Genomic DNA, 14,787 nt, shown 5'->3' with positions numbered 1-14,787 from the left:
TGAATGGTCTCTCTAACCCCATGGATATATATTCAATAGCATTCACTATTAACTTTGCCTATTCTGACTTGGGGGGAGAAAAACTTTTCAGTTGAAGAATTTTATGCCTGAATTCAATAACAAACATGAATAAAATTGATTCATTTTTTCCCCTTTCCTTGAAAGAGCAAATAAGATCCCTTAGAACAAGATTTATTTCAGTGTTTTATGCTGACGGGCATTTCCTGTAATTTTGACTTGTTTTGAATTAGGGAAAAAATGTACTACAATGTCCTAGTCCCCAGTTTTCCATTTCACTGAAGTACTAAATATGTTGTTGCATTTTGAAAGCACTGAAGTGGATTGCAAAAGGTTCCACATTTATTTTGTTTTTAAATACATTAAATCACTTTAATTGCTAGGTATGTGTTGCAGAACTGCTAAGATAACTTTTAGCTCTGCATTGTTGTAAAATTTAAAAATAAACTTCAGCTTTCAAACAAAAAAATAATTTCCTTTTTCTGATGCATCTAAGACTGTTTCATACAAGGAGAACATAGAGGTCTCTTCTTGCCCAGGGGCAGGTGGTGAATCGTTAAAAATCCTGCCTGGCAGCCGAATTCTCAGCAGCCTTCTCACCTCTAGCCCTACTAAATAAAGTTGCTCTCTCAAATATGTCGTGATGAGATTAAGTCCTTAATTCCATCATATTTTTTATGGGGATGGATCCTGACATTTTGCTCCTCCACAGGCACACCACAGTAAATTTCAGGCGATAGTGCTACAGCTGTATTTTAAGCTGTGAGGTTGTCTAGCTGCTCAGAGCAGACCTGTAGGCTGGGTGTGCACCTTTCCACTTGTACATTTTGGGCAGCCTTGCCTGCACTGCTTTGGCAGATACAGATGGACTGAAGCTCCTAGTTTGAACCCAGAAGCTGGTAAATATGGGATGAATGTACTATTCCTGAGGGAGAGAGGCTGGGAATCATCTTAGAGTTGGATGACTGACTGTCACTGGTGAAGTAAGTCAGGAAACATCAAACATTGAGATATTTTCATTACATAAGCTTGGTTTGTTACATCTAAGTAAGCAACACTAATGAAGTTCAGGTGTAATGAATTGCTCCTTACAGAATGTATAATATCAGGAACAGTCTGTCTAAATTTCTGTGTTACTGGAAGGCTCTTTTACATGGTTTCATTGTTGCTACTTTTTGAAAAGAGTGGCTATCAAACTGCTGAAACTGCCCTAAAAAAGATTGCTGGTAGTTCTACCAGTGGCAAAGCTTCTTTTGGACTTCCTTGACAGATACGCACTGTTGCAAACATATATACTTTTCCATTTCTCCCTTCTCCTCCCTTTTTAATTATTTCCTTTCAAAGAATAAGGCAGAACCAGATGTGCTTCATCTGGTTGAGGCTGCTGTTGCCCAGATTTTCTTGCTGCTTGCTTACACGTTCTTCTTTTGTGCAGGTGAAAGAGGAATGCAGGCTCCTCAACGCTCCCCCGGTGCCGCCACGGAGCTCAAAGCCGTCCTCCACCAGCCCTTCCATCCCTCCTCGCACAGCGAAGCCTGCCCGACAGCAGACCCGCTCTCCCAGCCCCACTCTGTCCTACTACTCTTCAGGACTGCACAACATGTATGTGTTTGAGCTGTGCTAGCACTTTCTGAGAAAGTTAAATTTAGCACTGTTCTTTTCGAAGGCACTTATTTCTAAGGCACAGTGCGGTGTCAGACTTGCAGTAAAACAGGCTAAACTGTCAAGTTGTTGTTAAAGATTCAAAAGGAAGGAAAGCTCCAGCCAAAACTATATTTTACTAGATAGGACATAGCAGTTTATACTAAACACCTGCATGCATTGCTAGAGGTAATATCACTTTTAGGTTACATAGGCTGTCTAGTTAAGAGATCATGTATAGTTCTCCATGTTTCTTGAAAGGTTTGAGTCTTCAAACCAGACCACCTCAATGCTAGTGTTTGGGTGGGATTTCAGTGCTGCATGCAGTGCAGCCAGCTGTGATAATCAGGGACACAAAATAAGTGGGGTAATCCAGAAATGTGTTGTGCTAACTGTATGGACACCTACAGGGTGGATGTGATGGAGGACAGAAAGACCAGCAGACACCACTGAGTGCTAAGTGAGATGTAGCAGAGGGGGACCAGACAGCTTCCACATCAAACACACTTCAGCACAAACCCAACCCACAATCCAGATAATCCACCCAGGCTTGCTGAAAGTTGACAGTAAATTCTGAATTATGTGGCTGCATAGCTTTTCTTAGTGGTACAGTGTCTTTCCTTCAGCTTCAGAAAGTATATGCACCTTCTGAAACCTCACCTCCTTTTTGCCTTAGGCGTCTTCTTGCCATTGTTTTTGGTACCCCTTCAATGACACAATGCAACCTGTGTGGATATTATAAATTCATCCAAAACATCACTGAATTAATTTCAGCCTGGATGCAGTTGGTATAATAACTTATGCTGAAATTGCCTTACTAAGTCGTACTGCACATTTGCAGCTTAGTTTTGTGGATCTGGCAATGATCACTCTAAATCAAGACTGCTTGCTTATTTTATGAAAGCCTGTTGGGTTGTTCTGTCAAGGTCTACTCCACAGGAGGCTGAGCACAAGACCTCCCAGCTTTAGGGGCCCACCAAATGCTGTTTGCTCTCTTTGTAGCAAAGAATACATCTGCCTTCCAAAAAACTAGGAAAACAGAAGTGAAGTTTCTCAGGAATGCAGAAAGTTACAGTGAGATGGGGGTCAGTCTGTTCTCCCAACTAACAAGCAATAAAATGAGAAGAAAAGGCCTCAAGCTGCACCAGGGGAGGTTTAGATTGGATGTTAGGAAAAATTTCTTCATGGAAAGGACTGTCAAGCATTAGAACAGGCTGCTCAGGGAAGTGTTGGAGTCACTGGAAGTGTTCAAAAAAAATGTAGATGTGTCACCTGGGGACATGGTTTAGTGTGGACTTGGCAGGGCTGGATTAATGGTTGGATTGATGATCTTAGAGGTCTTTTCCAACCTAAATAATCCTGTGATTCTATGAAAAGAAAGCCTAGACTTTCACAGTATTTGCATGAAATTCATCTCCAGCTGGGTCCAGACCAGGTGTCTCCATTTTGGTAGAGCTGACCTGAAGTTGCAGAGGAAGCTACTAGAAAATAGCTATTGTACAGAGTAACCAGATTGCTTTGCCATTTATATCAATAAACTTGTTCTCTGAATCATGAAGGGTTGCAGACAGCATTTTAAACAGAAACAAAGTCAGTATGATTTGTCCTTATCTGTCTCTAAAAATGTCTGATACCTGACTTCAGCTGTATTTGAGGCTTGTCTTGCATCCTTTCACACTGAGTCCCAGGCAGTTCATTTTAGGCCAAATAAGGAAGCACTTCAAAAATGTTAAAATGTTTTCAGAAATTCCATTAGTCTTTGAACTCAGTAAATGTTCCAGTTCTAGTATGGAATTAGAGAACAGAAATGGGATCAATCAATTTAATTGCTCTGCATTGTTGGTTGTTTACAACACCTCACTGACTATTGTCTCAGCTTGATGGCTTGGTTTGTGAAAAATGATTTGCACTGTGTGCAATACAGCAGTTGGCCTTTAAGCAGCCAGAAATAACGAGTTGATGGTGTATGCCTGTTGAGGGGGCAAAACTCCATGTCTCATATTGAAAACATCCAGCTGCTTTACCTATCAGACTTGTATTAGTGACATAAACAGAGGAAAAGTTTGGAAGGCACAGAATGGAGACTGAGAGATGGTTGGAAAGAGGGAAACTGTATTTGTTGAGATAGATATTTTCCAGTGATGTAGATTAGGACTGTTTTTACACATCTGCACTTTGTATTTGATCTGGGTAAGTCCAGATTGGCCTCTCTGATCCACTGGAAGCACAAAAGGAAGTAATTTTGTGTCAATCCATTGAAAACTGTGCTGGTTTTTTGATAGCGCCATTGATCCATTTTGATAGCTTGATCCATTCTCAAGCAGTGTTCACTGAGCTGTCGTGGGGTGACTACTGAGTTTTTACTTGAGTAGTTTGTTTTCAGGAGAGAGAGACAAGTCATTAAAGCAATTTTTTTCAGCTGTTGGTTTCTGTCTATTGTGTTGAGTAAGGATTTTATAAGTCTGCTAATTGTTTTTCCGGTGTTCTGGTTTAGTTGGCTAAAATTCCAAAGATCAGCACAATCTTTCAGATTTTCTTTTAGAAGGTGGCATAAAATCAGCAAGCGTTTGCTTTTGATAAGAGATTGTGTGCTTTTGTTGTCATCTCCATCTCTTGGGGACACTTGGATATAAACCATCAGCTCCCTTGGACAGGCTGAGCTTAGTGCACCACCTGGAAGTGGATCAAGGGTAACTTTCTTTAGGTGCCTTTGAAGAGCAAGTGTTTAACATCAAAGCTTTTTAAAGATCCAGACACACCAACAGGTTACTCTGGGTAAGCTTAAAGCCTGATCCTTCAGCACATCCAGCCAGGTCTGCTTCCAGCTAAAACTCTTCCTTTGGCCATGAGCATTGACTCACTCCATGTCTCTGTACTCTGCACTGGTTCACATGGCCTAGGGCAGTGCTGACCTGCCCTCATATGACTTTTGCATACCATGACACATCTGTGGTATATATATAGAAAAGTGCTGGATTAGAACATCTTTCTGGTGTATGTGAGACTCTTTCTTATCCATGGTGGTGTCCCTCAGAAATTCAGCAGTGAAAAACTGAGTATTTGTGAGATGACACAGAACTGAATTGAGGCATCAATTTTTTTATGACAAGACATGGGGCTTTTGGGTATATCAGCATCTTGTCAGGCTTGTAAGAATGGGTGAAGGAACTGTCAATACATTAACTCAAGCATGTTAATTCAAATGTGAAAAGTTCTGCTGGAGGAAAGATGATTCTTTCCTTGTGGTGGTCACCTTCTATCAGATTTATGAGTTCATTGAAATGCCAATTTTTTTCTTACTAACAACATCCTTTCTGCTTTGTTCCTTAAGTAATGTCACAGAGAGCGACAACACCAACCCGACTGAGAGCACACCTGTTTCCTGCTACCCATGTAACATGATGAAAACCGAATCCAAAGAGCCTGACAGCACAATGCCTTTGGGAAGCCCCTCAGCTGAAGCCCTGCCTTCGAGGTTATCTTGGCCAAACCATTTTTCAGGAACTGCTGAAGGCCTGAATAGGAGTGATTTCCTGCTTGATCCAAGCAGGAGCTACAGTTACCCCAGACAGAAGACTCCAGGTACGCCAAAGAGAAACTGTCCAGCACCTTTGACTTTTGACTTCGATGGATGTGAGCTCCCAACAGGGTACTCCCCGCTGACTCCAACAGAGTTCACAAACACCATCTCCAGCTGTCCAAAGTCAGCAAGTTACTCTCTAGACTGCACTGATGAGAAAACTCTGGGAGTCAGCGGCACAAAGCAGAGCCATTCGTGTCCTGCCTTACCTCCTCGGGCACCGAAGCCAAGCGAAGATAAGACAGTTACAGACATGTGTCCCTTGCCACTGAAAATAGATGGTGCCGAGGAGGAATCAAAAGCTGGCTCTCCAGCCGTCTTGGAAGATCAGTATCTGGCTAAAAAGGGCATGCAGGATACATTCTCTGTGTCTTACCCCTTCTCATCTCCCCTCCACCTGCAGTTAGCACCAAGGTCTTGTGGGGATGGCTCTCCCTGGCAGCCACCCACAGACCTTTCTGGACTCTCCATAGAGGAAGTGTCTAAATCGTTGAGGTTTATTGGTCTGTCAGAAGATGTCATATCATTTTTTGTCACAGAGAAGATTGATGGCAATTTACTGGTTCAGCTTACAGAAGAAATCCTATCAGAAGACTTCAAGCTAAGCAAATTGCAGGTTAAGAAAATATTACAGTTCATTAATGGCTGGCGGCCCAAGATGTGATGCTGGCTAGTTTTTAGTGAAACTGTACTTGATACATTTGAGCTAATACATCACTTCCTGGTTTTTTGCACTAAAAAATCCTTCTTGTAAATAGTAGTAGAAAAATTCTTACTATGCAGATAAACATTTTTCAGTGGTGAATGGACTTTTTTTTTCTATGTCAATAATAAAGGTAGAGAATCTGCAGAGGTGTGCCTTTGTGCATCCCTGAACATTCAACAGCTGCTAAAAACAGGACACTAAGGGAACTTTGACTCCATAGTCTGTTAAGACTTAGTCGTATTTATTACTGAACGATTTGATGCTGAAAGACACACACCAATCCAGTTTACAGTTTTGTGTTAACTGCAAAAAAAAATATTTCTTACGGGATTATTTCTGTTCACATAATATTTGGCAACATGCTGTGACTTGCAGATATACAAAAGCATTGGTTTTGACACTACATCTGAAAATGTTAAGAATTGCTGTGAAGTGCCACTAATACACTATTCTTGCAGCATTATTTTTATTAATAGTATCTTCCTGACTATCTGTAATGTGGATGCATTTTCCATGTTACTTTGAGCAAAAAAGAGTTAAATGTTTTTAAACCAAGAGTCAAGCTTAGCTCGTTGCCCAGAGGGGAGGGAGAAGGGGGATTTTCTACTGAGCCACTCTGCCCTGGCCAATTAAAAGTTTATGACCTGTAGATTTCAAAAGTTGCTTTTGTAGTCGGATGACTGGAGTAAATAGCATGACTTCTGGTCGTGCAGCTTTCTCATGGGAAAAGCAATTCAGTGCACAGGCTCTTTTCTCAGCAGATTCTGCCTGCTGCAGCAGCCTGCTAGCACAGCCCTTGCAGGAGCCCTGCTGTGGTGAAAGGTAACAACTCCTTGTGTTTCTTCTGCTGCTGTTCTGATTGTCTGAAAATGTGCTTGGTCTGCTCTCCTGTTCCTGCGGTCAGATCTGTGTGGGAAGGTGACAGTGCTCCTGTGTCATGCCTTTGAAATAAAGTGCTGGCAAGGTGGGAGGGATCGGAAACAGAGCATGGCATGCTGCTGAGAATGGGCTGAGGGAGCTTTTGGGCCATGCCACAGGAAATGCTTGTGATCTTTTCAGTTCACCTGTCTTGTTTGCAGTGGGCTAGGGGGATGTGGGTGTCAAAGTGGGAGGGGTGTAGCATCAAAGGATGTGCTAATTCAGTTGCCAGCTGCAAAAACTCACTGCAGTAGATGTCACATGGAAGCAGCAGTTAAAAGGGAGCACAGAGATGGTGAGTGGGCATTAGTCTGCCCCTGGAGACCTCTCAAATTTAACTGCTCAAAAGGCTAGGAGTAGGATTAACTTTTGATCATCCTTTGTGGATTTCTTGTAGTTGACAGAGCTCTCTGAAATGTGTCTAAATAACCCCAGGATCCCCCTGCCTTTATATACTGGATTTGTGGAGGTCCTCAGGAAACAGTCTGTGTTATCCCTTCCTCCTCAGTGCACATGCCCAGGATCCTCAGGTGATTAGAACTAGGAATGCTAGAGCAACTTAACCTTCACTTACTACTGAGCAGAGCCCTGGCCAAGAGAACACCATCACCTGCCTTGCTTATCTTTTTGATGTGTTAAAAAATATCTCCATTGGTAGGGCATGTAGTTGGGAGTATCAAGAGAAAATACAGAGCAGAGACAAAAATGCTAGAGTTGCCTGTTTTCTCAACCATATTGACTCATTAAAGAGAATTTATTAGCAAATAGAGCTTTCTGTTGTTCGGACACATTTCATGTCATGTTGCCATGCCGAAGCCAAGATGCATTATTTGTCTTCCAGTAATGCAAACCACCAGTTCCCACCTAGAAAGCAAAGCCCAGTTGTTGTGGGTACTATAGAGCCAATAAATATCCCAATAGAAAATCCCCCAAGAGTTTATAATCCTGTTTTTTGTAATGTATTGACTTTAAGCAACAGATCAATAGCTTTCTCCAAATGCTTTTTAATTAGCATTCTAAAATATTTTAGCTTCAAATAAGACTAGAGCAAATTCAGATACTGTTTAGATGTGTATACTTGTTGGTAGACCACATGCAAGTCAAAACCAACTGCCTTTTAAACCTCACTGTGTCAGATGAGTGTTCAAATATGAAAGGGCCAAATCTTTAATGTCAGGTACCTTGTTTTGCTCAGCTTGTTAATTCCAGGTAAAAAAACCCAAAATATCTCAAAAAAAAAAAAAAGAAAATGCTACAATCTGGATAATATTAACGTAATAACACCCCCCCGAATATTAACATCCCTGAGAAAGTAGTCTTCTTTCACAGTGGATTCATACCTATTCTATTATCTCTGCTTACCTGCTTGAGGTGGTTATTCTTGCAAAGAAACTGGTGGAATTTGCATTGATGACCATGCTGCATTAACATCCCATGTGCATAAACCAAAATAGAACTGGCTCACAGAAAGGCCTAGAAATGTGCATTGATTGCAGAAGCTGAGCCTGTGTGCCAAAGTACAGCTAAAACCTCTAACTGCAGACTTGCTATTGATGGCCTTCCAGTTGTCTCATTCTGCTTGGCACTTCTTACTTACTTTTATGCATAATGTATTAGCATTTAACTTTTTATTTTGCCCTTAGCCACTCATCGCCTTCCCTTTCTAAGCCATTTTTGGGGATTTAGGTGTTCCTAACATTTGCGTTCTGTGAATTGTATGGCTCCAGTGTCAGTGTGCCTGCTGTGGTACCCAAGCTGAACTGAAGTGTCTGCTCTGGTGGAATCAGCAGATGATGAGCAAACTGGGTGTGTGGAGTGTTGTGGCTCAGCCTTTGGATCCTTGGTTTTGGAAAGAGCTACCTTTCAATAGGTAGCCAGGCTATGGCAGCTCCCAAGCACAGCACTGAGGTTGGCAGTGGGGAAAACCAATCTGATTTTGGGAAGTAATGGAGTCCAGCCATGTTGATGGGAGTTGTGTTGATTGTCTTTGGGGCCTGAGAGCTGTAACCATTGAGCATTGTGCCAGAGTGGGCCTAAAATCACTTACATTTTCAAGGCAGTCCACTAAAATAGGCCAGTCCTAACCTTGGATTTCTTTCTTCAGATTAAATAAATGTATGGCCTCTGGTGCTTACTTGGTTGTCTGAGCTGTGTGTTATCCTTGGGGTTTTTGTTTCTCTGGGGGTTTTGGTAGCAAAAAACACATCATGTCATTCTGTATGGAGCTGTCTCTCTGTCCTGCACCAGGAACCACATCCTTTCTATGCAACTGTCAGTGTTGGCACAAGGACTGATGCTGTCTTCAGCAGTGAAAGCTGGATTCTGGCATGGAGGCTTTCCTGGAGGTGGACACTGAATTGAGAAGGGAAGGGATGGAGAGGAAACTTGAGGGAAAATGCTAGTTTCTTTCAAGTGCTCATTGTGCCTAGTATGATGATTCTTTGTCTTGCTGCCTGCCTGGCTAACCAAAGCTGTGTTGACAGCAACTCAAAGTGCATATTTGCATTCTTGTTCTTGCCATATTTTAAAAATTGCCTGCAGCTAGAAACTTAGACTGAAAACATTTGGTCCATTCAAAATTAGAAGGAAAATACATTTTGAAGTGTTCTTTTCAGCTAGAAGCAAGGGTTAGAATTTGCTGTGTATTTTCTAATAGAACAGGTTTACTTGCCACTTAAAAGAACTTTGTTCCTTAACAACAGCTTCAAGAGAAGCAGCGTAAACAGCAAAACTGCCTGAAAACACGCTGTGTTTCAAACCTGTCTATAAATAATTGTTTTCTCTTATGTTTTCATCTTGAATCAACTTCTTGGTTGTCCCCCCACAAAACAAATTGTGCTGGCACCAGCTTCTTGTGTGCTTCCCTGTAGCACAGGCCAGCCAAGTCCTGCCTGCAGGCCAGGCAGGGGGTCACACCACGGTACTTAACAGCCAAACACCAGCCCTGTGAGAGGACTACAGCTTAGCCCAGCTCTCCTGGCTCCTCTTTCTGATGCTCTGAAATTGCAGCATTCCTGTGTCCAAACCAGAAGGTACAAATGAAATCCTAATAACCAAGAGGGATCACCCTTTTTATTTATAGGGATGGCAGGGCAGTGGGGAAATGCAGGCCCCTTGTTGAGACCTAGCAATAAATGACTCTCCATTTTGTTATGTCTTAAACTCCTGGTGGTCCAGGAGTTGTTCAGACTTCACAATTTTTGTGTGTAATAACCAAATTTTCAGTGTGAAAATCTCAGAGTGATTCTCTTGACTTGGACAATCTTCTGAATTGTATTAAAAATATGTTTGTTCTTAGCTCTTTAGATTCACTTCGGGTATGTCAAAAAAGTAACACTTGGGGAAAAAAAAAAAAAAGAGAAAGCCCCAAAACTTTGGCTTAGTGCATTTCCGTTATAAAACGAAGCATGGGTTTTGTGGAATTCTGTGCTGTTTTGGGCTTTTGTGTAAAAGACTGGAGGCAGATTGTTATTTAAACCAGGTGCAAATAAATATCCCTGTAATGTATATGAACAAATTTAAACTGCGTATTGTAAGTATATAAACTGTATATTAAAGACACTATTTTCATGATACTTCAAATGCCTACAGATTTTGTTGTACTAAATTGGTCGGGTTGCATGTATTATATAAAAGGGTTGGTTTTAATTTAGTAATTTCACTGACTTATCCTCTTGCTCATCTCAGTATAATTTGGAAATAAGCACTTCTCAAATAGTGAATTTCGCAAAGTAAGATTGGGATAATTGAGAGGACTAATCAGGCTTTTGCATTTAACCTCTCAAGATGTGTTACTTTTCCCTGTCTTGTCATTTCACTTGATCCCCTTCAGCAAGAGTATTAAGCTGTGTTTCCCCTAAGAATTTGTTGCCAGACAGCTTGCCAGTCTCTAATAGACATCACCTAAAACATTATTTTCCCAAGCCCTATTATCTTTGTTTTGGAGGAGAGCATTCCATTATAATTCGGATATGCTTTCAAGTGCAAGATCATGCACAAATATTTCTCCTTTGCAGAAAGTTTCTGAGGCATTTATTGGCTGGGGAGGAAATCAGAGACGAAACAATGTTGTGCTGTAAGGTTGCACACTGCCTGTTCTCACTTCCTTCGATATTGGCAATGGAGGGAAATGTGAACTCTACAACCATCAAGGTGTTGTGCAGCTAAGTAGCTACTGTGTCAGATTCCTTTGGGCCGAAGCTTCACTGGCTGATTCCAGGCCAAGAGAAAGTTTACTACAGCACAGCAGCAGTTGTGGGAGTTGTATGGAAGGAATCATTAATATATGTTTATGCGATATAAAGCACGGCAGAATCTGACACAGTAGTTGCCATTGGATTTGAGACAGATGGGGTTTACTTGCCTCCATCCCTCACACCTGGTAGGGTTGAAATGTGTCTGGAAGCAGGATGTGCATCACAGAGGGGTGAAGGGAGGGACAGAGAGAAGCAGAATTGCTTTCACAAGTTAAAACATTCACCATGAGCAGGTCTGTCTAGGGCACGTCTCTGCTCCCCTCTCCTAAGAAGGGAAAGAAAAATATTTAATTTTTTGACTGCTCCAGTCAATTGGGTCCAGCCTGAGTAAAAAAATCTACAGGATACAGGATAGCATTCACTGCATGTAGGGGGAGTGAAGGGCTGTATCCGAATCAAAATATGTCCATCTCCCTGTAAGGAAAGTGCTGTTCTAAACCACCCAGGTATATTATTTTTATATATATATATTATGCACAGCAGTCACCAAGCCTGACACAAATCTCCTGATTAGTCACCATGGTTACCTATAAACATGAATAAAGAATAGAGGCAGTTTTGGGACCTGAAATCACAGCTCTCTTCTCTTTGGAAAGTGCAAACTTAATGCTCTTGGACGTTGCTTAATGCTCCTTCTCTTGGTGTGATACAATCAACTAGATCTCCCCTGGGTCTGTTAGGTGTATATGTCCTGTCCTCCCTCTCACTGGGGCTCCTTGAAGCAGTCCTTGAGCTGCTGTGGGACCCAGGGTGCTGACAGAGCCTGACATCCTGCCTCGTGTGGCCTCTGATTAATCCCTGAAGTCCTTGGTGGCAGAGGGCTGCGCTAGCTCAGGTCGTCACTAGCTTGGGGCACTCTACACCACGCTCTGCTGCCCAGGTACAAACACATTTTATGTCACCAGATGCACACATCACATGTAACCACTCTCTGCTGTGCACTGAGTGACTCAAAGCTGCAAACCCTGGCGAAGCTCCCGTGTTCTCCCCTTTTTCTGTGCCGTGAGTGCATGATGGGATTTGCCATTGCAGAATGAACATAAAATCAGTCCTGCTTGGGCAGTTTGCCCTTGGTGATTTTGCTTAGGCCCTCAGTGCTGCTGGACCATTTCCCTAGCAGCCTCACTTCTATGGCAGCATTATTTTTAGGGCTTCCCTTACTGACCATTGACCACAGCCTGTATGGGACAGCAGCTGTGGTAGTTCCATAAAAACTCACTATTATTTGTACTCTGTATATAGAATTCTTTTCTCTTTCCTGTGATTGTCTCACTCAATGAAGATCAATTTTTGTTGAAAGTTGGCAGGATTTATATTTTTATTCAGCTGCCTGGATCCAGCATTTCTCCTTTCCCCCAGGATAAATCATTTTACATTCATTCTTACTTGGCATAATGAAGAGCTGACATGAAGAGTGGCTTTGAGAAGTAGGTGTCTTCTCACCATTCTCTCCGTCAGATTCCAAAGGTGGAAAGCTCAAGATGGATAACCAGGCCACCACAGCGAGACAACAGAAATACAACTCAAATATTTATTTATTGCTCAACGAGACCTCAAAATGCCCTTGACGCCTGGGTGGGACAAAAAGAATCTCTTGCCAAACACGCTTGGAATAAATGAAAACCACTCCTCACAGGGAGTCTGGGGTAGGAGGAAAGAGAATAAAAGGAAAAAAAAATAGAGACTTTTTTTAGGATTAGGAGAAAACATTTCTAAGGTGCCAAGGCTAAGGAGCTGGCAGTGGAGTGGAGGGACGTGTCCCCTGGCTGTGTGTGGCAGCGGTTGCTGTAGTACTTGTACGTGCCACACAGTGTCAGACTGGCACACAGCCACTGAGAATGGAACCTGCTGGAGGGGCTGCCGTGGGTGATGGATGGGTTCAGGGACCTCATTAGAACTCTCTGCCAACCCCACAAGAGCTTTGGCATGAGAAGGAACTGTTTTAATTGTGCTGGTGCTGTTGCATTGTACAGAATCAACAATTATGGTTAACGAACATGGGGGTCAGCGAGGCAGGTCTCCTGGGCTGGGTTTCCAGTGGATTAGTGAAAGCAGAAAGCAGGAGGAAACTCTAGCAGGTCAGCACTGTAAGACCTGGCAAAATGTCTGGCAGAACCCTGAAGAACTGCATATATCTTGGCTAATCTCATTTATTTAACTGCAGCTCTGCAAGTGGGAGAAACATATGACAGCTAGAAACTACCCTAAGTGCTAGTCCAGGACAGTAGCCTCTGCTCCTGATGAATGAAGCCTTTCTGGCCATCCTGGAAACTGGCCCTCCAGTTTCCTTCTGAAAAACATGGGTGTTTTTAACCCTCAAAAAGACTGGAAAATTGCACTGGATTAGTATTTCATTGAATGATAGAATTATTTGGGTTGGAAGGGACCATTAAAGATCATCTCATCCAAACCCCTGCCTTCCACTAGACAAAGGTGCTCCAAGCCCCATCCAACCTACTTAAAGGGATCCACAACTTCTCCAGGCAACTTATTCCAATGCCCCATCATAAGAAATTTCTTCCCTCTGTCCAAACTTAATCTACCCTCTTTCAGTTTAAAACCACTGCCTTTTGTCCTCTTGCTACAGACCCTGATAAAAGGCCTCTCTCCATCTTTCCTGGTATCCACCTTTATATGTCAAAAGGCAGCACTAAGGTTACCCTGGAGCCTTCTCCAGGCTAAGCAACCAAAACTCTCAGCATGTCTTGATAGGAGAGGTGTTTGATTTTCATGGCTCTGAAATTTCTCCTTTCATAACAAACCACTGAAACTGCAATAGTGATGGGCACAGTGCTCCTTCTGCATCTTTGTAGGTCTGCAGCTACTCTTGCCTTACTGTTGATTGCTGAAACATTTTTCTCTTCTGATTCCTTTAATAAAAGGCAGTGATATTTGACATTTTTTTATCTTACCTGTTGAGTGAGGCTTCCAATAACTCTTCTTTCCTGATTAAAAAGAAAAATAAATCCAATATTGTTTCTTCTTCTTATTCTTCTCTGCTACAGTTGGTTTACTGAAAAATGAAGTGTCATTTCACAGATTCCACAATGTTCATTTTTATTTTATACAATTCAATCTGAGCTCCTTGTACAATGCTAAAAATGAGGGCTTGGAAACTGAGCCTCCAGAAGGAACGTGGCAGGCCAAGGATAAAAAGCATACAAATTTAAAAAGCAATAAACAGTACAAATCCATGTTTCCCAATTTCACCTAGAAACCCAATCCAACATATCCTTTCATTTTGTCACCCTCCTTTGCTACCTTTTGGTCTTCAGAGCCTGAGTGAGTGCCTCTTGCCATGGGTGGTGGTGTGGCTGCAGAGATGGGTGGCTGCCCAAATCTGTTCCCATGAGGACCCCTACTGCCATGTCCAGGCAAACTTCATCCTCTTCCTGGTCTGCTGTGGCTGTCTGCATCCCTCCTCCTCCTCTGAGATCTTTGCCCCCTGAGCTTCCACTGCAGAGAGTTTGGCTTCCACCATGCCTGCAAATCCTGAATGAATCAGGTACAGTGATATCCACATACAAAAGCAGGTAAGTAATGCTTATAAAATACCCCACTGCTGCTTAAAAAAGCAGAGAAAGGCAAAGCACAAATAAAATGAATTACATTTAGGCAGCAGATTCATAATCTTAAGCTTGAAATTTTAGGCCTGATCATGAACCTGC

The 14,787-nt window shown here is 42.3% G+C and overlaps 1 protein-coding gene across 1 annotated transcript in view; it reads left to right on the top strand.

Moving 5' to 3' along the window:
- Positions 1–10,432, top strand: part of GAREM1 (GRB2 associated regulator of MAPK1 subtype 1) — a 101,492-nt gene extending 91,060 nt beyond the window's left edge. The window contains exons 5-6 of the mRNA XM_064706036.1: positions 1,454–1,620; positions 4,991–10,432. Of these exons, the coding sequence (XP_064562106.1) occupies positions 1,454–1,620; positions 4,991–5,903 (1,080 nt within the window). The 3' untranslated portion in view covers positions 5,904–10,432. The remainder of the gene's footprint in view (positions 1–1,453; positions 1,621–4,990) is intronic.
- The last annotated feature ends 4,355 nt before the right edge of the window (positions 10,433–14,787 follow it).

The sequence above is a fragment of the Zonotrichia leucophrys genome, chromosome 2 (assembly GCF_028769735.1).
Source record: "Zonotrichia leucophrys gambelii isolate GWCS_2022_RI chromosome 2, RI_Zleu_2.0, whole genome shotgun sequence".
NCBI classification, from domain to species: domain Eukaryota; kingdom Metazoa; phylum Chordata; class Aves; order Passeriformes; family Passerellidae; genus Zonotrichia; species Zonotrichia leucophrys.
This window is presented reverse-complemented; position numbering and strand designations above follow the sequence as displayed.